The sequence below is a fragment of the Leopardus geoffroyi genome, chromosome B3 (assembly GCF_018350155.1).
Source record: "Leopardus geoffroyi isolate Oge1 chromosome B3, O.geoffroyi_Oge1_pat1.0, whole genome shotgun sequence".
In the NCBI taxonomy this organism is placed as follows: Eukaryota; Metazoa; Chordata; class Mammalia; order Carnivora; family Felidae; genus Leopardus; species Leopardus geoffroyi.
The window spans coordinates 55,892,369-55,919,680 of record NC_059337.1 but is presented as its reverse complement, the minus strand read 5'-3'; the positions used below and the strand labels follow the sequence as shown (position 1 = coordinate 55,919,680).

Genomic DNA, 27,312 nt, shown 5'->3' with positions numbered 1-27,312 from the left:
GATGAGGACAGGCCAAAAACAAATATAACAAGCTGCCAGTCTAGCCAGGGAACTCCCACAACACCAGTCCTGGCAACTTCTAGAAGTGAGGGAGACGGAAGCAGTTGCAAACTCAGACCTTTCCAAATCTAGAGAAAAGTCAAAAACACAGCCACTATGAAGACCAGTAAATAAAACCGTGCTTTAGAGAGCATGCTGCCCGGATCTGCCCTCAGGGACTACAGCTGTACAAGAATTGTCTGTTCCCCACCCCACCCCACCCACCACCTCCTCCTGCCTCTCTGGAGCTTGGGGCTTCTGATCAGAGAAGCTTGTCTGGTTCCTTTCACACCCCACCCCCTTGCACAGGCCTTGCTGAGATGTGTTCTCAGCAGGGCAGCTAACAGGAAGGAGACTCCTCACATGATCCAGCTTAGTCCTCCCTTTCCCCCTTCCCAAAGCGGCACACTGCTGTGAGAGCACGGCAGAAATGCAGACCGAAGGGGGCCAACGGTGGGCAAGAAGGGCTCTGCTCCTCGGCGTCCTCTGGGCCACCGCACACTTGCCTTCTTCAGGTGCACCCTTGCCCCGGCGTCTCCCGAGGGCCACAGGTAGGTGGACACTGGGGTCAGCTGCCCCTGCTGCTGTTGTGACATATGGATGAAAGGGACAAAGAGAGGAAAATTCTCACTTGACTCACTTCGGCTTATGCTTCCTCCTCTAACTTTTAGCATATCAAACACTTTTGATGCCTCGAATAAGTTCTCAAAGATAGCTCAGAGATAATTCACAGCATAAAACAGGCGGGTCTCTAGTTTTTTATTGTTAGAGACTTCATCATGAAAAAAAAAATCTTCTTTCGTCTTGGAAATTCTCTGCAACAGTGGAGGATTCTTCACAGGTCTGTGGACAACTTTGGGCTCTGAGATGGAAAATGAAATTGTACAGATATTAGAAATCTTTCTCATCAGAGACATAATGTCTCTTTGAGGGGGAAGAGGGGTTCACAATTCCCTTCTAGAAAGAAAGCAGACAAGGAAGAGTGATTTCATATATTTTCTTCTTGTAGTTCTTTTGCTATCATCAGCTTATTTCATTAAAGCACCTCTTTCGGGTCCCAAAGGTTATTTTTTTTTTAAACTTTACAGCTGCATCATATTCAAAAGTGTTTTATACATTTTCACCAGGGTTCTTGAAATTCCACTGTTACCCCACACTTAAGAGTTTTGTTGAGAAATCTCTCCTTGTGGGCTTGGAACGAGTGACACCAACATATTTCAAACTTTCTCCCTCTTTTTCTTACCAGGAAATAGCACCCAATGCATTGTACCTCCATCCCTGGAATTTCCTGAAGGGTTTTTCACAAAACAGGAGCGCACAGATGGAGGCATTGTAATCTACTTCCTAATTATCCTGTACATGTTCATGGCCGTGTCTATTGTCTGTGATGAGTACTTCTTACCCTCCCTGGAAATCATCAGCGAATGTAAGTGGCTGGAAATCTCCCCCATCATCTTCCAAATTAATTGTGCCACAAATATGTGGCTGTCTTTAATTTTTTTTTAATGTTTATTTATTTTTGAGAGAGAGAGACAGAGAGAGACAGAGTGTGTGTAGGGGAGGGACAGAAGGAGAGGGAGACACAGAATCAGAAGCAGGCTCCAGGCTCTGGGCTGTCAGCACAGAGCCTGATGCTGGGCTCGAACTCAGGAACTGTGAAATCATGACCTGAGCTGAAATCAGACGCTTAACTAACTGAGCCACCCACGCACCCCACGTGGCTGTCTTTAAAACAGCTCAGCAACAATTCTGTCCATCTCAGCTGGTTGCAGAGATGGCCTTCTGTGTTGTGGGGCCCCTACCTTCTGGAACTGGCCTGCAGGTGGTTTTTCTTGGTGGTTCACGTGCAGCAGAGCATCTTTAAATGAGTACCCAGCAATTTTTATTACACTGACTATCTCCAGAAACTCTTTGTCTGCTGTACTACCTGGCTGGCAGTTCGTTCTAAACTGTTCCAAGTTTCCACATATATGCACTTGGTGTGTACCCCTAATACAAGAGACTCCTAATGCTTGCCATTTTATGCTTTCAAAAACTTTTTTTTTCTGTTTTACTCTAAAATTGTAATTGTTTTGAAAGGTAGATGGTAAACAAATGACATTAAGGACTATCTTCCTCCCCACTTCCTTTTTCAGCCTTCTGCCAGTAAGGAAAGTAACTGATGTTTATGAACCAATAAATAAATAAGTCCTGCGTCCTATGTAAAGTGACCTCAGGCATCAGATAATTGTAAATTCAGTTATTAAAAGTTAAGCTCACTTACAGGTTTCTGAAAATAAGATCTGCCAGGCTAAGCCCCTCTGTTCCATCCCCTCGGCCAGGTACATTGTCCACAATTCTGAGCATATCCCTTTCATCAGTATACCAGTCCCTAAAATCAGGATATCAGTGATGATTCAGGCCATATAAGCAAAAGGCCAGCAGAAGTTTCCAGTCTGTCTCTTGCTTGGTTAGTTTCATTGGCTGAACGCGCTCATTTCAGAGAAGGTTAAAGTTAAGGGTTTGTTTTCCTACTGCACACTCACAGGATTGCACAGAAACTGCATCCTCTCCCCACATCTCACATGCACATACATGCACACACACACACACACACACACACACACACACACACACACACACACAGATTGCTGGCATTTCTTCCCAGAGAGAGAGAGCTAGAATATTAACTCTCCTTTTTCCCATGGCCCCTGCTCCCCAACTCCACTGAAATGCTAGTCCTTCTCTCTCTTGTTCACTGCACCATAGCGGTACCCTTAAGACCTAAAACAGGACCTGGAAAGAGCAGAGGCTCTCAACACATATTTGTTTAAAGAAAAAAATTTATAGAACAGGTAAGCATGTTTGTTATTATTATTTAACTTAAGTAGGTATAAATATATACATTTTTATATTGACATTCCATTTTACATTGACATCAATATTTTTCTATAATAGAGATTAAATTACTTTCACATCGTATTTTTACTCAGATTGATGAAATGCAAGAAAAATAGAAGAAAAAAGTAAAATCACCTACATTTTCATCACCCAGAGACCCCCACAGTTACCATTTGGTGTATTTTCTTTTGACCTTTTAGATCTTGCTATATATACAGTTTGAAGTACACTCAAAGGTACACACTTTTTCCTCATATATTTTATTCTACACATTTCCCCATATTATTAAATACTCTTCAAAAACATGATTTTTAATAGTAGCATGATTTTCCAAATGATTTAAGATCCTAACACTGGGTTTTATACATAGTAGGTACCCAGTAAAAATTTATCATAATTTTAAAAATTATTAATCTCATTGAACATTTGTGTTTTTTTAATTTTTTTATCCTAAGCAATGTCGTGCCCATACATGTACAAGATCTTTGCAAACCTCTCTGATTGTTTATTGATAAAGATGCAGAGCTATGCATATTTTAAGCTTTATTTTATACATTACCAAAAGCACTTCACAAACTTATACCTCCAGAATGTGGGATAACTTCCATTCCAGAAAACCATGAATAATATCATTTAAAATGTCTGTTAATTGCTTTAAAATGGAATGTCATTTTGTAAAATTTGTATTGATCCAATTATTTGTGAAGTTGTAAACATTTCATGCTTACTGCAATTTGTGGTTTTGCTTTTGTGCTTTTTTGCCCATGTTCTGACGGGAGGGTATTTGTCTTTTTTTACTGATTTCCAAGACATTATTTTAATATAAGGATATTAACCCTTTTTCTAATATCATTTCTATATCACATGCTTTGTCATAGTTTGTTGTTTGTTTTTGTAATTTGTTTATCACATTGAAGTGTACATATTTTTAAGTAAATTTATAAATATTTTCCTTTATGATCCTCCTTTTGGTTTTACACTTAGAAAGAAATTTTTATCTCCAGGTCAGAGAAATTATCATAATTTCTGTTACGTGTAGTTTCTTTTTTTTTTTTTTACATTTCTTTCTTTCTTTCACTAAGAATTTGTTTTGCTATAGAATTCAGTGCTACTTTTTCAGAAAGTTAATCAATTTTCATATACTAAATTCTTATATATATGTATGTGCCTCTGCTTCCAAACTCTTAAACGTTGTGGTAATCTATTTGTTCATCCTTGTGCCAGTAGTGAACCTTTAATTAGACGACGTACATAGATTATGTTAATTATATTAACACTAAGAAATTTTAAATTCAAGGTACTCTGTCCCACCTTGAAAATTTCTCTTCCTGGAAAATAGAAAAGTCAAAAAAAATTTTTTCTTTTTGTTTTCACATTTCCTTTTTTTTTAAATATATGAAATTTATTGTCAAATTGGTTTCCATACAACACCCAGTGCTCATCCCAACAGGTGCCCTCCTCAATATCCATCACCCACCCTCCCCTCCCTCCCACCCCCCATCAGCCCTCAGTTTGTTCTCAGTTTTTAAGAGTTTCTTATGCTTTGGCTCTCTCCCACTCTAACCTCTTTTTTTTTTCCTCCTCCCCCGCCCCCAATGGGATCCTGTTAAGTTTCTCAGGATCCACATAAGATCTTTTTTTTGTTTGTTTTTTGTTTTCTGTTTTCACATTTCCAAACTATACCTTGACTAAAAGAATAAATTCATCAAGAATTTTGTTTATAAAAAATTGTCTTGGGAGTGGTAAATAAATAACTTTTCTAGCCTTGCAGAAGCAACTGCATTAAAATTTAGATTGCTACTTCAAAATAATCTTCATTAAGTGACTTCATAGAATATTTATAATAATGACTTCCACTAGGCCACTTGTGGAATTACTTTGAAACATCATCAGCAGACAAGTGAATCGCTCTTTGCTGTGAAATATAATACAGTAGCTATTATGAATGTGTAAATTGGTATTCAGTCCAGAATTGGGTTCACAATTCCAATGTGTGGGAGGGAAGCTGGCGGGGGGGGGGGTGCAGTTCCCCCAACAGCAAGTAATTCTGACACTATCTACCCAAAGATAGCATCAGATCCCAGACTGCCCTCCCCATCCCCAACTGACCTCAGATGCCATTTGCAAACCCAGATTATTATGCTTCTGACTAACTGGTTACAGATTGGGAGTTCCAACAACCCCCTTCTTGGGTTTCAGATAGCAGTCATAAGGCTGGGCTGTTACCTATACTTCTGACCAACTGACTGTATAAATCAAAGTTTCCCATGACCTCCTTCTTGGGTTCAATTAATTTGGTAGAGTGGCTCACAGAACTCAGAGAAACATTTTACTTCCTAGATTACTAGTTTATTACAAAAGGATATAACTCAGGAACGGCCAGAGGGAAGAGAGAAACATGAAGCGAGGTATGAGGTATGCCCTCTCCAGACATGCCACTCTCCCAGCTCTCCAAATTCCAGCTTTTTGTTTTTTAACAGAGGCTTCATCACATAGACATTGTTGATTACATCATGACCATTGGCAATCGATTCAGCTTCCAGCCCTCCCTCCTTTCTCTGGAGACCTGTGGGTGAGACTGAAAGTTCCCGCCTTCTAATCACATGGTTTGTTCCCTTGGCAACCAGCAGCCCTCTACAGTTGGGGCCCAAAATGTACCTCATTAAAATGACAAAAGACAACTTTACAAGCTCTACAGGTAGGAATTTCCTGCTTTGGGGAGCAGGATCTTTTGGGAGCAGGCTTTTGAGGCAGGAACTATGGATGAAAGCCAAATACCAATTTTTTTATAAATCACAACATCGCAGCAGCCCACCTCCTGGTCTTCAAACACGTACCCCTGGTAGCAAAACAATCATAGAAGTTAAAAGATACTGGCACATTACTGGACTCTCATTCAGTTCATTAGTAACTAACTACCTAGTCCACAGTGCTGAGCTACATTGCATGCAGGCAGCAATACTAGCAATAGCCCGCCTTCAGTCCGTTCCTGATCACACAGTTTAAGGTCATACAGGCGCACAACTAGTGAGTGATTTTTACCACAAACAATATGGCTGAATTGACTGTTAATCTCAATTTGGCAGACGGGGCGATGGTGCATCTTATCCCACCAGACCCTTAGGGATTGTGACACAAAGGTTGAAGACAACCATTCCTTAGCAATCCTCCCTGCTTCCAGCCCTTGTGGCTGCAGCCCCGGTCCTTTGACCGCTACATCTAGCAAGGGCACAAAACAAAGTTGAGGTGATGTGAGGAAGAAAGAATACCAACACCTTCCCCCTCCTACTCTTCCCCAGATCCACCAGAAAACAGAAAGCTATTTAGTGGGGGACACTCCTTCAGGACGCCTCATGTTCAGGGTGAGCACACACTGGTGAAGGCTTATAGGCCAACCCTTAGAGCCCTTATTTTCCCCCATTTTCGATAACCAATATTTCAATTGCCCACTCCGATTCTCTATCAAACTTCTCTCTCTGCCTATTGCTAGATATCAAGGACCGTAAAATGTGTTCCTTGGTCTGGAGAAATGGTCAGCAATCCAAATCAGTGCAATATCTTTAGCTCCTGTTCTTGTATAGTATTTTGAACATTTGCATCTAAGCCTAGAGAGGCAAAGCCCATTGCAGAGGCAGTGAATACTCCTGTCAGGACCCACTTTTAGGCCCCAAAGACTACCAGCATCAATATTTCTTGCCAGCTTTGGTCAGGACCTTCCTACTAGGGAATCTGCCACATAGCCCTCTGTAGTCTCTGTCTCTCTTATTGGCAGATAGAACAGTTCTTATTGGCATTTTTGTGCTTCTGGGGATACAAGAAGAATGTGTCTAGATTCAGCCCATCTTTGCATTGCTCCAGACCCTCATGTCCACTCATTCCATGAACCCAGGTAGCCATCTCAAAGGAGCACACAGGGATATCTACTTACCTATTTCAATTGCCTTCCAAAATGGGAGTTCGTCTTATAGGCTGCTACTTTCATGCACCTTTCAAATTTTCAGAGTGATTTCCACAGGGTTATACCTGATGTGGGTATACATTTAGCACCCATGTTTCTGTTGCCTTTCTAATCTGACCGCATGGCCACCCAGATACCAAGTTCCTTTCATCCTTTCTCTTCCCAAACCAAATGCTTCTGTGAGCCAGGGCCATTCCAGCAAATCCCCCTTTACTGAGACCAAACTAGATAGGTTCTGAACCCAGAAAGGTTCTTTTGGGTTTTATGGAGGCTTCATTACACAGGCATGATCAAATAAATCATTGACCAATTTATTCAACCTCCAGTCCCTCTCCCCTTCCTAGAGGTCAGGGGTGGGACTGAAAGTTCTAACCCTCTAATTACAGGGTTTGTTCTTAGGTAGGGTCCAAAAGTCGCTTTGTTAACATAACAAAAGATGCCTTCATCACTCTCAATTCTTAGGAAATTCCAAGGGTTTTGGGAGCATGAGTCAGTAACTGTGGCTGAAGAGCAAATATATAAGAGAAATATATTTTGGTCGTCTGAATGACCAAATACGTATTTCTTATAAATCACAATATCACATGTGTGATTGATGGATACCCACGCTGCTGCTAAATCTTCTTCAGCTGCTGAGAACTGACCCTGGTCTTGAGCGCTGAAAATACTGGCAACAAAATGAGATAGAAATAGTGCTGGCCTGATTCATTTTTTAAGTGCCTATAAATTAATTCTGTCATTTCTCTTTTCAAGGTCTAGCATAGTCCATCCAAATTAGGACATCAGCAATAAAAAACAATTTCCCTGGGATTTGTTTACATCCACAGAAACTAGCCTCAGAAAAGTCTGCAAACACTTTACATTTCCCCATAGTTCTTTTGAAGAGCATTGGGTTATAATAATTCCACCCATTTTGTCAACTAATAAGGATTAATGTAATCCTGAAAACAGTTTACTGAAGCATTCCACAATGTGCTGGAGTGTTGTTATTTATTTATATATTTAGTTATTAGCTATTTGTCAAAAAACAATTATAGAAGACCAAGCATGGCTCTAAATTAAATAGAGACGGTTTCATTTGGTCTTCACAGAAACCCTGCAAAGTCAGTTCTATGAGTTTGGTTTTGCTGATGAGAAGCTGAGATGATACATAATTACCTAAGACCAGCCAACAAAGCCTTCCCTCTCCAATGCTGACATCCAACAATATTCTCAACTGCTCTGATATAATTTGACACATCCTTCTTTGAGGTTAGTAGCCATAATATAGTTGTTTCAGAAGAATTGTTCTATTTGAACAGTCTTTTTTTTTAAGTTGATTTATTCATTTTGAGAGTGAGAGTGCACATGTGCAAGTGGGGGAGGGGCAGAGAGGAAGGAGAAAGAGAATCCCAAGCACACTTTCCCAGCACTGAGCCCAACGCAGGACCTGAGCCAAAAATCAAGAGTCAGTTGCTTAACTGACTGAGCCACCCAAGGAACCCGTGAACAGTCTTAAAGGGTGTTTTCATCCCAACAGCACTGGAGTTTTGACAAAAAGAACCAACAACAGCATCAAATACTTATTGTAACTATGGAGGAAGTATACTACAAAATAAAGAGAATCCACTGAATTGCTTAAAAAAATCAGTTTAGACTTTCAGCCACTTATTGGAGGTTGTAAATTAATGTTATAAACACTTGCCAAATACAATAATTAGACTTCGAGGCCTAAGCCTTTGGTTGTCTAGGATGTCCATGAGATCTTAGTCTGGTACTGTGAAACCAAATCATCACATAGGTTGCAATGACTTTCTGTAGGGTGCATGTTATAAGTCCCAACCTAGAACATGATGGGAGAATTGACAGGACCCTGGCCCACCCCAGCCCCATCACCTCATTACCCACTCCTCAAGCCACCAGTAGTAGTTCGTTTGGTCAATGGGAGGGTCTTCAGATGAAGATAGAATAGGCTCAGGACTCTCCATGCAGAGGATGAGCAGGACATGGTAGAGGCCAGAGCCTCTTGCTGATACCCACCCTGGACCCTTTTTCTGTCTGTAGCTATCTATGTTGATCTGGCAATTTCCTCTAGAGTCACCACCACAGGAGACTTCTTCCAGCAAGGCTCTTTTCTTTCTCCTTGCTCTACTTATGATCACAGAAGCCACATAAACTCTCCTCCCCACCCCATCCTCAACACATACCTCTTGTTGGACAACCCGAGACATTTTGCTGTCATCTTTACTCTGTAGCACCAATATGGAAATGCTGTTCCTGTGCCCTCTTCCTCGAATCCCATTTTCTTTTATATCCACTGAGGTTCTAACGGAAAAGAGGCTAATGATGATTCATTGAACATAGAGGAATGAAGTGAAATTAATCCACATCATAGAAGGAATAAAAATCACACTCTAGTGTCCAGAGCATTTTACCTTCAGAGATAAGACCCAGTTTCTGAATTGGGAAATAGAATTGAGGATTCAGGGGAAGGGGTTATAAACGATGTCATCAGAGGTGGAATATTATCTGAGATAAGGGAGCTAGAGGTAATGGGGTAAAGAATAATCTTAAGGGAGCTCCCTTATCCCCACCAGTTGTGCTACCCTAGACCCGGAGTTGGGTGGATACACTGAGGTGTGCGTGAGACAGAGACAGAGACAGAGACAGAAACAGACAGGTTCCAAATGAGGACAAGGAAGAAAGGGGGGGGTGGTCTTTGTGGTCTCTGTTCATTCATGTAAGCCTGACTTATGAAACTGTCTAAAATTCCCATGCTTGGTTTGTAAAGCTAGTCACATCTGGTACTGTTTACTTGGGGTTTCTTCTTTCTTCCAAAAGCTCTATGGTATACTTGTTGGATGGTCTATCCCAATACTGCATGATCTCATGGTTCATGAGTTCGAGCCCTACATTGGGCTCTGTGCTGACAGCTCAGAGCCTGGAGCCTGTTTCAGATTCTTTGTCTCCTTCCCTCCCTCTCTCTCTCTCTTTCTCTCTCTCTCTCTCTGCCCCTCCCTGGCTCTCACTGTTTCTCTCTCGAAAACAAATAAACATTAAAAAAAAAGAAAAAAAAGAACAGACTACAGAGATTATAATTCTTTACTCAGCAAAAATGAAAGTGCAGAAGGTGAGTGATCAAAGTCAATATGGATATGTTTGGGGCAAATATCAAATCTAGAGTGCATCTGCTAGACCTTGAAAACCAAGTTTAAGGCAAATAAAAGCAAGAGAAAGTACGTTTATGCAACCCATTCTTTTATCTAATCTAATAATCCATGTAACAACTTTAAATGATACTTCAAATATCTCTGGAATATTCTGTCTAGGGTTCCTTTGATTTCTTTTACATTAAAATCCATACGATTTTATTCTATCTTTAGTGACCTTTTCTTTTTTAAAAAGTGATATCTTTAAAGTATATTTAATATTTAACTTAAATATAAATTAATATTATATAAATTAAAAATATAATAGAAACCATATTAAATTATAGCCCAGATAAGACTATTAGATCTCATCTCTATAAGCAGTTTGGTTTTAGAAACACAAACATTAAGCATAAAGCCAAAATAAATCCTTTTTATGTATACTTTTGATATGTAGTAGGGGTCTCCTAGAGTTGTTTAGCCACTGTTTACAGTAGCTTTCTTTACTTTTTCTCAAGCTAACTTCCTAGAAAACTGAGGACCCCCTACAATTGGTCACTTGATATAGCCCAAAGTCCACAATGAGCTGGCTAAGACACTTGTCTTTTTATTTATTTTTTTTTTAAAGTTTATTTATTATTGAGAGAGAGAGACAGAGCATGAGTGGGGGAGGGGCAGAGAGAGAAGGAGACACAGAATCCGAAGCAGGCTTCAGGCTCTGAGCTGTCAGTGCAGAGCCCGACGTGGGGCTTGAACTCATGAACCGTTAGATCATGACCTGAGCTGAAGCCAGACACTTAACCGACTGAGCCACCCAGGTGTCGCCGACACTTATCTTTTTAAATGTTACACTAATATACTACTCAGTTAGGAATTCTAATTCCTCCACCATGCTGACCCTTTGAGGTATAACATCTTTTTTTTTTTTTAATGTTCCTTTATTTCTGAGAGAGAGAGAGAGAGAGAGAGAGAGAGAGACAGAGAGAGAGAGAGCACGTGCTAGGTGGGAAGGGGAAGAAAGGGAGGGAGACACAGAATCTGAAGCAGGCTCCAGGCTCTGCGCTGCCAGCACAGACCCTGACATAATTTAAATGTCTATTTATTTATTTTGAGAGAGAGAGAGAGTGTGAGCAGAGGAGGGACAGAGATAGACACAGAATCCAAAGCTGATTCCAGGCTCTGAGCTGTCAGCACAGAGCCTGACATGGGGCTCAAGCCCACGAACCATGAGATTATGACCTGAGCTGAAGTCGGGTGCTCAGCCAACTGAGCCAGCCAAGCGCCCTGAGGTATAACATGTCTTAAGTGAAAATGATCTTAATAAGGTGTTGGGGAAACATACTTAAATAAAATATCTAATTTGTTATCAAAAGGTTTTTTTTTTATTCACTCTGCTTTGAACCATGTTTGCCCATGTTCAACTGCAACATTATGTCTCAGAAATAGACAATAAGAGAGAAATGTGAGTTTTAATTCCAGGTGGAATTGGTTCTAAATGGATAAAAGTTAAAGGGAGTTGAATAATTCCGTGGGTATGGCATTTGGATAGCCAACAGTTTCAGGGGATTGTTTGATTCTTGATCCTCATGAAATTTACAGAGGCCAAGCCTTCCCAAAGAACAAAGAATCTAAGAGCCGTGCTTTCTCCCTGCCACAAGGGCATTCATCCTCCTCTTAAGAGCATATTCATCTTCTTTGTGTTTCTTTTCTCTGATCTAAGTTGTGGTCCCCTTGGATTGCATCTAAATCTACCCAAGGTATATGGATCTGAATAACTGCCAAGTTGTCTGGGTATTACCAAGATGCTATTGCATATACAGGCAACAATAATAATAGTAATAGTAATAATAACAATAATAATAAAGCCACGCATTAATCTCTTTGCTTTACCTACATGGATAGCTGAAAGAGTAGCTTTTGAAAGTAAAAAAGATCTAGGTGTCTATCCTGTCTCTGCAATTACTATCTATGTGACCTTGGGCATGTTATGGAGCCAAAACTGAGGTAATTGTGAGGTTTGGAGATAAAGTGTCTTATACATGCATTATATGATAAGCTTAGGCCAGGTGGAAAATCACTATAATGTTATAGACATTAGATTGGAGGTTGGAGGGAGTCCTCATAAGTGGAATTAGGTCTTTAAAAGCATTACACAGGGTTTCAGAATTTATTCCCTCATAGCTCAGACAAAATATGAGGTGGTAACTATAAAGAAATCAAAATGTTTTTATTTATTGCTAAAAACATCACAGAATATATATATGTTGTACATTGGGAAGCTAGGCATTTACCCCTATGATGTTAAAGCTGTACTAAAAAAAAATCTAAAAATATATTTGAAATTAATGTTAGAACAGTTTTGCAAATCATAAAGCACCTTGGTTTGCTGTCACACTTCATTCTGGACCGAAATTAAAACTACTCAGGATGACTACCATCCCAGTCACTGGAGGTGGGTCTGAATGACCTTTGATTGGTCATTCTAATCCATTCAGAAAGCATGAAAATTTGCTGCCACTGGAAAGTTTCTAAAATTGTATTAGAGGATGCCAAATTACATATAGCTTATGCTTATAACTATTAAAATGTGCATTGTGAAAAGGGCTGGAGATACATTAAAATGATATCAGTGGTTAAAACACAATGGTAAACATGTAAGTGATTCTTCCCCTTCTATATTCCCACACTATCTCCTAAATTTTCAGTAATGTAGGAGGTTTTTTTATTATAAATTTATTTAACAATAAAAAGTGGCATAGAGTCTAAAAGCATAGAATCCATATCCTACATTTTGATAAAAATTGACAAAATTAGAAGAGGCCTCAAAGAGTATGTAGTCCAACACTCCATTTTAAAGATGGCAAAATGTAAGGCTTGTCTGAATAACGTGTCTAAAATCCCATATTAAGTACAGGCAGGGCCAGAATACAGGTTTCCATTTTAGTTTAAAACTCTTCCCACTATGTTATCTTTCCAGAAGAGAGTTTTAAAAAGCTGTCATAAGCTTTTCAACATAGCATCAGAGAAGAGAACATGTGTAAGAAAAAGTCTGATGAATTTTGGTTTAAGTTGTGGTCCCCATAGACCACAGGTCATTATCATAAAGTTGCACTTTATATAAACAATGTAATGATATCTAAACCTATAAAGAAAACTCACCTTGAACAGTTCTCCTATATCCTGAAGGAAATGTGATTATTCCTTTAGAGTAATAAAGAGGAAAAAAGTAATAGCTCTGGGGGGAAAAAAACCAGAACAATTTATCTTTAATAATAAACTATCGCAGAGAGAAATGCTACCCAAAGGTCAGCGAAGACAAAGTCAGTCTATTCTAAAGTTCAAAGGTATAAACCATTTTACAAAATATGCTTAGAACCTTAAGATATGACTTGTTAAAATATCTTTGAAGTTTTATACATCCATCGTTACAGAACCTTTCCTTTCATAACTCAATTAGAGCCCAATGAATAGCAACACGCTTTTTTGTGACTGCCTTTTGATAGTGAAAGTGTTCAAAAGGGTCACTTATTTTCCTTCCTTGTGACAAACAGCTCAACAGATCACCTTTTCCCTCCTGAGACTGAATTTTTCTAATGAAGCATTCTTAAACTAGCGTTAAGCAAAGATTGGTCATTGACTATTGAGCTGCACCAAGTTTGGACATTTTTCAAAATTAAGCATTTTTTTCTTTTGCAACTTCATCCACATATTATCAGGCCCTGATTTAATTAGAGAATTCATGCTAATATCCAATATCACTAAATTTATACATTCTCTGGAATATGCTGGAAAACTTCCAAAGTATCCCTGACTCCCAGTAACTATTATTTGCCCTAGGAAAGAATAGAATGGGGTAGTTATATGCCCATGCCATGAGGCAGGAAAGAAAATAACTGAGTTGCCCAACATGTTATAATTGGCCTGCCTTAGTGCCATTTTTACATTAGGTTTCTGTGGTGAAATAGAAATAGCATTGGATTTAGAAACAACAGACTTGGAGTTTATGCCCTAACTTCTCACATATAAGATCCTTACTATCCATGTAACTGAGTTACTTAACCTCCTGGGCCTGTTTCCTCATCTGTAAAATGGAAATACCACTACTCATATCAGAGGATAATTGAGATTATTAAATTATGTATATGAAAGTGAATTGTATACTATGAATGTAAGATATCATTTACTTCATTCCTGAAATGAACAAAGTTAAGCACAGAGCAATATGTCTTATCATGTTCTATTTTAAAATTTTATGGCCAATTGGTCTTACACAGAGTCAGCTAGATAGATGATAGATAGTTAGATAGATAGATAGACTCTAACCAGCAAAGGAAATGTTATGAACTGTATTGCACAAAATATTACTTCTCTGCCTTCATTCATCACTGCAACCTGTTCATCAAGCAACATGACCAAAGGCAAATAGTGAGGAATCATTCCAAATATCCTAAGAGGACTTTTCACAACAGAGGCTTAACAGGTGGCAAAATAGCTCAGACTAGATAGAGCTGGTTGGGCCTCTTGAGACCAAATAACCTCATGACTAGGGCTGGCATCACTGGCAAGAAGGAGGTGGATGACTTTCCATGCACTTCCCGTATCTTTCAAAATAAGGGCCAAAATCCTTGCCAGGATTCACAAGTCTTACATGATCTAGCCACCTATTACCTTTTACCTTATCTAACCTTTTACCTAATGTTAACTATAATCTGAGCTTTCAGCACATCATAATCTTTTTTGCTGGTAGAGGGTCTTGCCTCAAGGTTGATGGCTGCTGACTGATCGGGGTGGTGGTTGTTGAAGGTTGGGGTGATGTGGCAATTTCTTAAAATAAGACAAAAATGAACTTTGCCACATCGATTGACTCTTCTTTTCATGACCAATTTCTCTGTAGGATGCAGTGTTGTTTGATGGCCTTTTACTGACACTAGAACTTCTTTAAAGATTGGAGTCTATCCTCTCAAACCCTGTCATTGCTTTATCAGCGAAGTTTGTGTGATATTCTAATTCCTCTGCTGTCATTTCAACAGTCTTCACAGCATCGTCACCGTCTCAAGAAACCACTTTCTTTGCTCATCCATAAGAAGCTACTCCCCACCCACTCAAATTTTATCATGAGATGGCAGCCACTCGGTCATATCTTCAGGCTCCACTTCAAATTCCAGTTCTCTTGCTATTTCTACCACATCTACAGTTACTTCCTCCACTAAAGTCTTGAAACCCTCAAAATCATTCATGAGAGTTGGAATCAAATTCTTTCAAACTCCTCTTCTGTTGATATTTTGATGGTTTTCCCATGAATCATGAATGTTCTCAATGGGATCTAGAATGGTGATCCATGGGCTGCAGAATGAATGTTGTGTTAGCATAAAAACAGCATTAATCTTATTGTACATCCCTTAATAGAGCTCTTGGGTGACCAGGTGCATTGTCAATGAGCAGTCATATTTTGAAAGGAATCTTTTTGAGCAGCAGGTCTGAACAGCGGTCTTAAGACATTTAGTAAACCATGTTGTACATAAACATACTGTCATCTATGCTTTATTGTTCCAATTATCGAGCACAGGCAGAATAGAGTTAGCATAATTCTTAAGGGCCTTGGATTTTCAGAATGGCCAATGAGCATTGACTTCAAGTTAAAGTCACCAGCTGCAAGAGCTCCTAACTAAAGCCTGTCCTTTGAAGGCTTGAAGATATTTGACTCGTCTTCTCTAGCTATGAAAGTCCTAGATGGCACCTTTTTCCCGATAGAATACTGTTTTGTCTACATCGAAAATCTATTGTTTCACCATCTTCATTAATGATCTTAGCTAGCTCTTCTGGATAACTTGCTTCAGCTTCTATATCAGCACTTGCTGCTTCCCCTTGCACTTTTATGTCATGGAGGTGACGTCTTCCCTTAAATCACATGAACCAATCTCTGCTAGCTTCAAACTTCTTCTGCAGCTTCCTCACTCACCCCTCTCAGCCTTCACTGACTTAAAGAGAGACCTTCTTCTGGATTAGGTTTTGGCTGGAAGGAATGTTGTAGCTGGTTGGATCTTCTATTCAGACCACTAAAATCTCCTCTATATCAGCTATAAGGATGTTTTTGCTTTCTTACCTTCTGTGTGTTTACTGGAATAGCACTTGTAATTTCCTTCAAGAACTTTTCCTTTGCAGTCACAATTTGGCTACTGTTTGATACAAGAGGCCTACCTAGCTTTTGGCCAATCTCTGCTTAAAACATGTCTTCCTCACTAAGCTGAATTATTTCCAGCTTTTGATTTAAAGTGAAAGATTTGCAACTCTTCTTTTCTCTTGAACATTTAGAGGCCACTGTAGGGTTGGTTATTCATTGGCCTAATTTCAGTATTGTGTCTCAGGGAATAGGGAGGCCTAGGAGAGGGAAAGAAAAAGGAGAACAGCCAGGCGGGGGAGTAGTCAGAACACATACAGTATTTATCAGTTAAGTTTGCTGTCTTATCTGAGTGCAGTTCATGGCAACCCCAACAGTTTCAAGAGTAACATCCAAGATCACAGATCAGCGTAACAAAACATACTAAGGGAAAAGTTTGAAATATTGAGAAAATTATCAGAATGTGATATAGACACATGACATTAGCAAATGATGTTGGAAAAAAGGCACAGATACACTTGACACAGGGTTGCCACAAACCTTCAATGTGCAGAAAACACGTATCTGTGGAGCACAGTAAAGTGAAGTCTGCCTCTACATATGTGCCTAGCTTTCTCACTTGAAAACTTTTAATTTACCGTCTCCGCAAAGGCCTTTCTGGCTACCCAATCTAAAATTACAATCCTTTCTTCATGACATTCTATATGCTCCCCACTCCCTGCTTTTGCTTCCTGCTATTTCTAACATAACACAAATTTTGCTTATCTTGTCTGTTTCTTTTCCCTAGAAAAAAGTTCCACGGGAACAGAAACATTGGTCTTTTTTTTTTCTGCCACATTCCGAGCACTTAAAAAAGCATCTGACATAGTAGGTACTCAGTAAGTACAACAATAGCCAGGTGTTCTATCAATGGCTGCTTAACAAATCACCCCAAAACCAGTGGCTTAAAAAAACTATCATGGTATTACCTCTCACAGATGCGAGGGTTTCCTGGGCTCAGCTGTTAGTTCCAGCTTGACGTATCTCATGCAGTTATAGTCAGAAGACAAGGCTGGAATTATCTGAAAGCTGCCTCTCTTTCACATGTCTGGTGCCTGGGATGGGGAGATTCAAAATTTGGGGGCTGAACTAGTAGGGGTTCCTCAGGCACCTCTTATTTCTGTATGGGCTCTTCATGAGATCTCCAGTACAGGAGTTTCACGGTGGCTGGGGTTTTGTGTGGTGGTTCAGGGCTCTAAGGCAAAGGTCCCTAGAGAGAACCATGAAGAAGTTTTGTCACCTTTTATGTCCCAGCCTCAGAAATATTATGGCTCTGCCATATTGTTGGTCAAAGTGGTCACAGGGTGAGACAGAAACTCCACTTTTGTGGGGGGGGGGGCGTGAGAGGCAGGGAATGGGAAGGTTCTGGAAAATCACCAGGACACAAATACTGTAGCCATTGTTGTAAAATACAATCTGCCACACCAAGAATAAAAAAGCATGCTACTTCCATAGGCTACTTCGTAATGTACCAGTAAAACCTAGTTGGGGATTTCTGATGCAACCTTGTCTCAGCCTTCCCAAAACAAGGTAGTCTTTTCAACATGACTTTCTCTTCTCCTTCCCATAGTAGATCCCTTAGTTCTAAAATTGAAAGAGCCAAAAACTTCCTAAGACCCTTCATCTCATCACTGAAGACAGTGGATGTGCTTGTAAGTCTCTGGGATATACACAAACGATTTGAATACTAGCATTTTCTTGGGCTTACTACTCTAAAATTTTAATGGTTGTAGGTTTTAAGTCAATAGACTGTAATTATACAAAAGTAATTATTTGGTTTTTAGTGAACTAATTTCCTCTCATTTGTATTGACACAGTTGAAATTGCCAATTTGTGAATAATCCTAATTCAGCTTCACCTACAGATCTTAAAAACTACCAATATTCGTTTTTTCTCCTCTTTCAAATTGGATTAGGACTCCTGAGATACCGCAGTTTCATCAACTTGTACAGGAGCACTGTTGACAGTACTATTTTAAAGAAGTCTGGCTGTTGCCATACACCTACAACCCCCCAGCTAGAAAGGAAGTTCTTTCTGGGTCCCACAAAACCCTGCATCTTGGCATTCAGAGCACGGAGTTGCAGTATAGCTCCCATGGTCTCTGGCCTTCTCTCCCCTTCTAAGGAAGCATTAAGTAATGGATTCATAGAGAGAGCAAGACTGGGTTCCTCTAATTTTTTAACCTGCATGCTTTATTTTTCCAGTTTAAGTCACGGTTAGTGCTTTTCTGTGAAGCTATAGATTTGAATGTTTAGTTATAGAGACATTCCCTTTGTCACTTTCACATAACTTCATTTGTCTGCAGCCCTTGGACTGTCTCAGGATGTTGCAGGTGCAACTTTTATGGCAGCCGGTAGTTCAGCTCCTGAGCTGGTTACTGCTTTCCTGGGTAAATATCGCTCCTTATATTTTTTGCTTACTCAATGTGATTTTATCTTCTTCAAGTCTGGTAGCACTAATGTAGCAATTACCTTGCTCATAGGTGTATTTATCACAAAGGGAGACATTGGCATTAGCACCATTCTTGGATCTGCAATGTATAACCTCTTTGGCATCTGTGCAGCTTGTGGCTTACTATCTAATGTGGTATGTAAAACAACTTTACTCCACAAATTTATTGTCTTGACACATTACAAAAATGGTTTATGGTCTAGAACAAACAAGGCACTAGTAATGTGTTCAATCAAATTTATTAATCAGTAGAAAAACATGTATTTCATTTAAAGTTAACCCACAAATAGCTCTTGGTCAAATTTATGAAAACCAGAGTAGGTTCTGAAACACCATTTTTCTTAAAATTCCTTCTCTAAGCAAAATGCAAAAGGTTACAATATTTAGCTACAAACATATAGTTTTAGTATTGTGCTAAGCATGTACTTGAAGTTACACTGTAATGGAAACAGTAAATTATCATTTTACAGGCCTCAACGCTATCATGTTGGCCCTTATTCAGAGACTGTGCAGCATATGCAATTAGTGTAGCTGCAGTTCTTGGCATAATATTCGACAACCAAGTTTACTGGTAAGCTTGAAATGATCATTACTCTTATGGAAAACACAATTACAGAGAGGGTTTTTATGAAATTCCAATGGTTTAACAACATCTCTTTTTCGGAAATGTTATTTCAGTCACTTCTCAATTACCTACCACTTTGGTACCATTTTCCCACATGCCTCTGAGCTAACTTCCTCATCACAGGTGCTGGCTGGGTTTTCCCTTTGAAAGTTCTTCAGTCATGTGAGTCTCCTTGTCTCACTAATCACTGGACATTACCACCCTTCCTTCACCCCTCAGCCTGTTCAGTCTCCCCTTTTGTTGTCAATTAAAGCCCCAGCAGTTGGGTCTTTTCTTCTACTGGGTGGTTTACCTTGCCTAGGTTAGAAGTGGTCATAGTCACAAGACCGGAGAGAAATGACGGAGGAAGTAAATTTTAAAATCTTTAAATTCTTCCAATTCTCTCTCCGATGTTCATTTAGCAACAACTATAGCCTTCTTCCTCTAAGAATCAACAATATATAGGTATTAGCAATTGTTTGTTACCTCCCAGTGTCTTGCTGTTGCAAGAAAATGAAAAAGAGGGTGACTCAGTGGACAGCTAATAACTTTTTCAACTAAGAAGAACCAGGTATCTATTATGGCTTTATCACTATGCTAGGGGTCACAAGAGATGGAAAGGAATGTAAAATGCACAGCCATATAGACTGTGCACTGCATAATGCTACAGGATACCAGAAAAACAGAAAACAATGTAAATGGCACCTTTCTGGAGTATTACAAGTGGAGTTTTACAACTTTCTGGAGTATTACAACTTAGCAACCCTGCATAAGACCTGCAGACAAGAAACTTAAAATCTTGCAGGGAGCAGAATTTCTAAATAAATCATCCTGAAATCTAGTCTGTCTCCCAAAGAAAGCCTGTTGGCTATAGTAGGGATCCTTCTGGAACTCAGCAGCTATCTTTAAAGTGACAATGACTGTCCTAATGATGGTCTCTAAAGGGACAATGACAATAACTGTAAGAGTATCCAAACCTATGCTCCCTCCATTAGGGAGAACAAGAATTCTGTGCTTTCAGTGTAGCAGAGCTTCACTGGCTATAAAATAAAAGGTAAATGAAAGGTTCAAATGTAGTGGTATTACCTAGCCACAACTCTTTAGGAGACCAGAGTATGGGACAACAGTTCTTAGTGCCTATGATGTAATTTCATTTTTTAAATATCCTTATTGTCTTGTGACTACAAGCCAAATTTAGTTATATCAAAAAAAAAAAAAAAATGAAAAAAAACCCTGTAAACTGAAAAGTCCCAAAGCCTTATATATTCTGAATAGTTTACACAAAATTCTTACACCAGATTTGAATAGACACAGTTGAAATGAACTAACAGATAAACCATATTTTTTTATAATACTGTATATTTTGAGGAATGCATGCTGTCAATAAACTGAGATGGAGAATTCCCATCACTATTTACTAGTTTAACTTTTATTTTGAAAGTCTACAATTTTTATTTTCAAAGCATTTTTTATGCCTATAATTTGTAAAGTATAAATGAAGACAATGAATTTAGAATCCTTGGTTTTATATGAAATATAGAAATGAATGCCAAGCTATTATGCATAAATTTGTAATGCTATGGCCAAGTTTGGACACAACTATAAAACCAAAATACACCTAGAAATATTATTTGCTTGTTTTAGTGCTGTGTTGGAAAATTATTAAGCAGATACTGCCCCCAAACTACTAGCTCTACAAAACCTTTGTTTTTTTTTATTTTAAAATACACAAATTTCTCTAATTTATAGGTATGAAGGAACTTTACTGCTTTTGATATATGGATTATATGTTTTGGTGCTGTGTTTTGACATTAAAGTTAACCAATATATTACAAAGAAATTCAGCCCTTGCTGCACTTGTCTTGCCGAAACTACGGAGAGGAGAAGTGAGCAAGAACCACTGATGGGATGGGAAGACGAGGGTCAGCCACTCATCCGTCGGCAATCAAGAACTGACAGTGGGATTTTTCATGACGATTCTGGCTACTCTCAGCTTCCTTTAAGTTTACATGGTCTTAGTCAGGTTTCTGAAGGTAATAAGCACATCATGCCCACTATTAAATCTACTCACTAGAAAAACTTGTCTCATTTTGATTCAGCAATTACTATATACTTTTTATGTAAGACACTGTGGATATTCAGACATGAGGAAGAGGTGGTCCCTATCCTTAAGAATCTGCCAGTACTGTAGAGAAAAAAGAAAATAGCTAGAATACAAAGGTTTAAGTACTATAAAGAGGAGAAAATAAAGTACAACTGCAGTTCCTAAATGGGACAGACTGTATAAAATTTGTATAAAAGCTAGGAAAGATAACCACAGAGAAGGCAGCATTTAAACTGAGCCTTGTGGAATAGATCGGATTTTAACTGATGGCCTGATTTATTACCAATAATTAACAGTTACAGAAGTCTGTTATGTAAATAACATAGAAGTAAAAGTAAAGTATATTCGATAAACTGATGGCCAACGAATTAATATGAGCAAAAGGCCTGGTCAAGAACTTGCATACCTGGAGCACAGAATGTATACGTTAAAGAAGCAGATTAAAGGTTGATAGTAAAGAATAGGAGAGCCTTATATGCTAGTATGTAAATCTCTGCAGGTTTCTGAGCAGGGCAATCAGAGGATAAAAGAAATGGAGGTCTGTAAGAAGCCACTAAAACAGCTGGTGTGTTTGGTAGGTGCCTGGACAGAGCAAAGGAGTAGGAATAAAAGAGACAATGCAGAGAAAGCATCACCAAGGTGGGGCAACTGAAAGACTGTACAGGTCAGAAAAGGGAGCAGAGGAAATTCTGAGGCTTCGTTCATGACTGATTGAGAAAAGGGGAACACCATTTACAAAAACTTGGAATTTAGGAAAAAGTGCTGGTGTGCGAAAAACCAGTTTTAAATATGTCATCGGAAGCAGTTGCAGAACATGTGGATAAATGCGTTTAGTAGAAGTTCATCTAGGGCCAGAAACAGAAATTTATGCATTAGTTTTCTACAAAGTGGTTGTATGAAACAGATTCTAAATTTACCTAAGTACATTAGGAAGCTATTCTAATTTACTACCTAAAAAAATTACAACATGACATTTCCCCTTCTTATAAAAATTAGTTTCTAGACTTTCAGGTGCAAGTGGCATATTGCTAAGTTAAATTTTTTAACAAGAAATTCAAAAGAACCAAAAGAATCTTTTCGTTACACTAAAATTATATCTAATATTATTTAATGGTCCATTGGCTGAAGCTTTGCAAATTTTTTCATGAGTTATTTTACTGGCATTAGTTGTAATGTAATTTGATCCAATACATGGCTAATTATGGTACATTGCAATATAGTACATTATTTTGTAAATGCCATGCAAATTTTAAATAATTTTAAAGTGAACTCTTATTTTTATCCAATATATTATTGTCTTCCACTAACTTAACAAAACAAATTACATAAAAGAACATACTCAAGTTTTATAAGTTATATTGTAGATTGCATACTAGTTCCTATTTTCTTAAAGGCTCTTCCTAAGAATTATAGTGAATTCCAAATTTAACAAATAAATGTTAAGAAAGAAAACCTGAAGTCCCCAAAAATCACAATGATATTTAGAATGGAATATTCAACTTAATAAAAATATTATGCTATAATTGTTTTATACATCTTAAGTATGCATTATCTGATACACAGGGCAGGCTAGAGACATCATCAATACTGGAGGACAGAGACAACTATATTAGCTACAATAGGTAGAAGGCAAGTTAGTCCCATAAGCAAAAAAAGTTACTAAAAACCATTCATATTGTAGAAAACCAAGAGAAGTCCAACTGACACTTAATAAACATTATGTCTAATACATTTACTGAATGATCCAAGATATTTTGATGGATTTTAGGTCCCAAATCAAGAAATGCTGAGTATCGCATTTTATACTGTCTGCCCTAAAGTCTCAATTAGTTCCTTTTTGCCAGCAATATCAGTAATGAGGTATTCAAATGTTTTAAATAGCCTCTTAGAAACTGATACAGCTAATTTATTTCAATATAGCTTTCTAAATGGACATTTCCAACTTAATTGGCCATTTGAGAAAACTCAAAATCATTTATTTTTTCCTCAACAGATCCACCAAGTGTTTTCAACATGCCTGAAGCAGACTTAAAAAGAATTTTTTGGGTACTATCCCTTCCTATCATTACCTTACTTTTTCTAACCACACCAGATTGTAGAAGAAAGTTTTGGAAAAATTACTTTATGATAACCTTTCTCGTGTCAGCACTATGGATATCCGCATTTACATATATCCTGGTTTGGATGGTCACAATAACTGGTATGTATCTTTAGTACAAGAGCACAATTTAAAAAAGAAAATAATCAGTTTCACAGAAGAACTGCTTATATTCACTAAAAGTCTAGCTAAGGAGGAATTTCTCTTTCCACAAAGACTAAAGATAACTGCTATTTACAAAAAGATTAAATATTAATATACCAGCAAGATCATTCAGGGGTTTGTAAGTTGTGTATTACATACCAACTGTATTCTCAAATATTATACAGCCTAGAGTTACAAGTCAAGGGATCTTCTTATAAATGAAATCAAGTACACAGGATGTCCTCCTATTATGCTAATAATTAAATCACATTGTATGGGGTCTACAATATGCTCTATCCATTGAATTCTATTCCACAATGAAAAATATAGCAAAGGGACAATATTTTGAGAAAACAGTGCATGCTCACTGTTTAACTGGATTACATTTCACTTTGCTTTTGGATATGGCAATACAAACCAACTATGAAATGGGTAAAAAGTACATAAAATAAAATTTAAGTTTAGGTTTCTACTACCTTCATGATTAAAATTTAAATATTACCACTGGCCATAATCAGCTCTAGTTTCACAGAACTCCAAAAGAAAAACACTGAATATAAACATAGGTATAAAAAAAAAAAAAATCAAGAATTTCTCCCAGAAAGGTTAACCCAAATGAACATATCAGAGGTGAGCAAACTATGGTCTGTGTGCCCAAACCGTCAGGACTTCTGTTTTTGCTCATTAAGTTTTACTGAACATAATCACACCCAATCATTTATATATTATCTGTGGATGTTCTCACACTGAAATGGCAGAGGTGAATATTTGCAACAGAAACCATATAGCCTGCATTGCCTAAAATAATTACTACATGGCCCTTTACAAAAAAAGCTTGCCGATCTCTGACTTTCCCCAAATTAATATATGACTTAGAATAGCATGCTAGCAAAGAGCAGAGTATTTCTTTTCTTTTAATGACAAGGATGAAAAAGTCCAATTAGCTTGCATATTAAATCTCTCCAAATTTTCTCAGCCAGAATATACTTAACAATAGGAAATCAGGAAAAGAGCAAAATCAAGTAACAGATCATAGAACAGCCCCCAAGATGATAAATATTAGTGTTATTTATGTACATATGAACTCTGGCAAACCAGTAACAAAAATTAACAACCAACTATAATTCCAATATCAATATATAAAGCATGCAATAAACAGCTACTTAAAGTACTTTTAATTGACATTTTAAGAAAAAGACTTTAAGGTAAGTATTCAATTGCAACATTAAAAGAGCAGTTACATGTTTTTTTATTTAACTTCCCTCTGATTCTGTTTCTGAACACATTTCTGGAAAATGCTGAACTGACATCAAACTTAACAGAAGGATTAATAAATCGGGAACATGATGTTAGGAAGATTCAGGTAGAACCCAATTTTTGTTTTCCTTTAAGGTATATCACCAAAGTAGGACCTAAAAAATGTGTACCATGTTAACACATTTATAGGTTAAAAATAGCTATAAACAACTTGTTTAATTCTGACCACTTTAAGAAAATGCTTTGCAAAAGAGAAAATAACCAATCTTATCATTAGCATATATTAAGCAACAGCCTTGATCAGTTAATAGTGAACATCCAAACCTTTGGTAGGCATTATCAGGCAGGGGAATTATTCCTTAGTAGAATTTTGTCTATTAAATATCTTTAGATATCTATCATTAAAAATCTGTACTACCTGTATTACCCAATTTACCAATCTTATTCAAATATTTTTCTAGCTAAAATCTAAGTACATATTGGTTGTGAAATCTAAATGTGCCTATTTTCTTTTTGTTCAGGAAGGAAATATCTGAAATAACTGCAGAGAATGGTTATTGAATCTATAAGATTTGTAACTTGTAGTATCTATGTTTATTATAGGGGAAACATTAGAAATTCCAGACACAGTAATGGGCCTTACTTTATTAGCAGCAGGAACAAGCCTGCCAGACACAATTGCCAGTGTGTTGGTTGCAAGAAAAGGTAAGAGCTAGGTCCCTCGTGATGCAATGCCCATTCTTCAAGCCTGGCTGAAATACACTGAGCAAAAGTACCTTTAAAAATATTTATTTCCTCAGGGCACCCGGGTGGCTCAGTCAGTTAATCGTCCGACTTCAGCTCAGGTCATGATCTCATGATTCGTGAGTTGGAGCCTCGCATCAGGCTCAGTGCTGACAGCTCGGAGCCTGGAGCCTGCTTCAGATTCTGTCTCCCTCTCTCTCTGCCCCTCCCCTCACTCAGTCTGTCTCTTAAAAATGAATAAACATTAAAAAAAAAATTTCCTCAGCATACTTTGAAGAAAAAAAAAAAGAGTGACTCAAGAGGAAGGGTTTACTATTTAATTGCAGATTAACTTCACTAAATCTAACCCCCAAATAATACTCATCTGAAATGTGCATTAAATCATAATTAACCATATTAAATGAGAATGAAAAGCAACAAGTAATCTACAGACCTTATTAAAAAATGGTTTAATAAATAAAGATAATTATTATTAAATAAATGTTAAGACTTTAAATACTAACCCCCCCAAAATTAAAAAATACAAATTCAGTAAGACTTTTGTTCTAATAACAATTTTCCAAAACCAACAAACAAAAAAAATTTCCAGTGTTTTTTTTATGAAGCTTATTAATAAAAATACAGCATTGGTGTGCACATTTTAACAACATGCTTTTTTTTTTTTTTTTTTTTTTTTTTTTTGCAGGCAAAGGAGATATGGCTATGTCTAACATCGTGGGATCCAATGTGTTTGATATGCTGTGCCTAGGTGTTCCATGGTTTATTAAAACTGCATTTATAAATGCATCAGCTCCTGTAGAAGTGAACAGCAGAGGACTAACTTACATAACCATCTCTCTCAACATTTCTATTATTTTCCTTTTTTCAGCAGTTCACTTCAATGGCTGGAAACTAGACAGAAAGCTGGGAGTAGTCTGCCTATTATTATACTTGGGGATTACCATATTATCGGTTCTATATGAACTTGGAATCATCGGAAATAATAAAATAAGGGGCTGTGGAGGTTGATATTAATAGGGTTATGTGGAAAACGTGGATGATGGGAGAAGGAAGAGCAGGAAAACTCCATTTCTTCATTTAAGTCAAATAAAAAATTTCCTGAACTTTAGAATCTAAAACTTACTTACAGTAATTCTTCATCACCAAAGAAAAGTAATTTAAAACCAACCCAAAATCACATCCTAATTTGTCTGAGCCCTTTCTTTTCAAGGACAATTACATATATAAAACGGAAGTTTTGAAAAAACCATCTGTTTTACCTTACAGTAAGTTGATAAAAGTTGAGGAAACTTGGACAAATCCCACTATGTAGTACTGAAAGTAACAACAAGAAAAATGGCTTATTTCATTAAAAACAGTATAACCATTCATTTAAACTGAATGACCAACTTGCTGTCTTTAAAAACCCAAACTTGAGATTAACAAAAACCACAGTATATTTAACACTATACTGTTAAAAGCTGGTGGGAGTTTTAAAAGTTCATTTTTACAGCTTTTGTAAGCATACAGTATTACTAAAAAAAATGACTTTTTCTAGGAGATTCAGCAAAACAGATGTAAGAATGTTCCAACCGCGGTTTAAAATTACGCATTACGATCCAAGCGAACATCGATTTCTCTGCCACTGATTTTTATGCCATTCATTATTCTGCATGCTTTTTCAGCTGATTCTGGGGAGTCAAATCTGACTGTTCCACAGCCTTTTGACTTTCCATTCTCCATTTTTATTTCTGCAAACATTACATGAC

General features: G+C 37.7%; 2 protein-coding genes across 6 annotated transcripts in view; one reads left to right on the top strand and one right to left on the bottom strand.

Annotated features, from left to right (window-relative positions):
* Positions 1–425: 425 nt before the first annotated feature.
* On the top strand, positions 426–26,672 carry SLC24A5 (solute carrier family 24 member 5). The gene is made up of 9 exons (XM_045449824.1): positions 426–590; positions 1,286–1,465; positions 18,468–18,551; positions 18,645–18,748; positions 19,084–19,184; positions 20,967–21,250; positions 23,315–23,521; positions 25,424–25,525; positions 26,250–26,672. The coding sequence occupies exons 1-9, from the start codon at positions 470–472 to the stop codon at positions 26,570–26,572; spliced, it is 1,506 nt and encodes a 501-aa protein (XP_045305780.1). The 5' UTR covers positions 426–469; the 3' UTR covers positions 26,573–26,672.
* The window catches only part of MYEF2 (myelin expression factor 2), a 39,568-nt gene continuing 31,092 nt past the window's right edge, over positions 18,837–27,312 (bottom strand). For 3 of the 5 annotated variants that reach the window (XM_045449822.1, XM_045449821.1, XM_045449819.1), the window contains one exon: positions 25,868–27,312. In XM_045449822.1, the coding sequence (XP_045305778.1) occupies positions 27,149–27,312 (164 nt within the window). In that variant the 3' untranslated portion in view covers positions 25,868–27,148. The other 2 variants (XM_045449820.1, XM_045449823.1) reach the window with 2 other exon arrangements.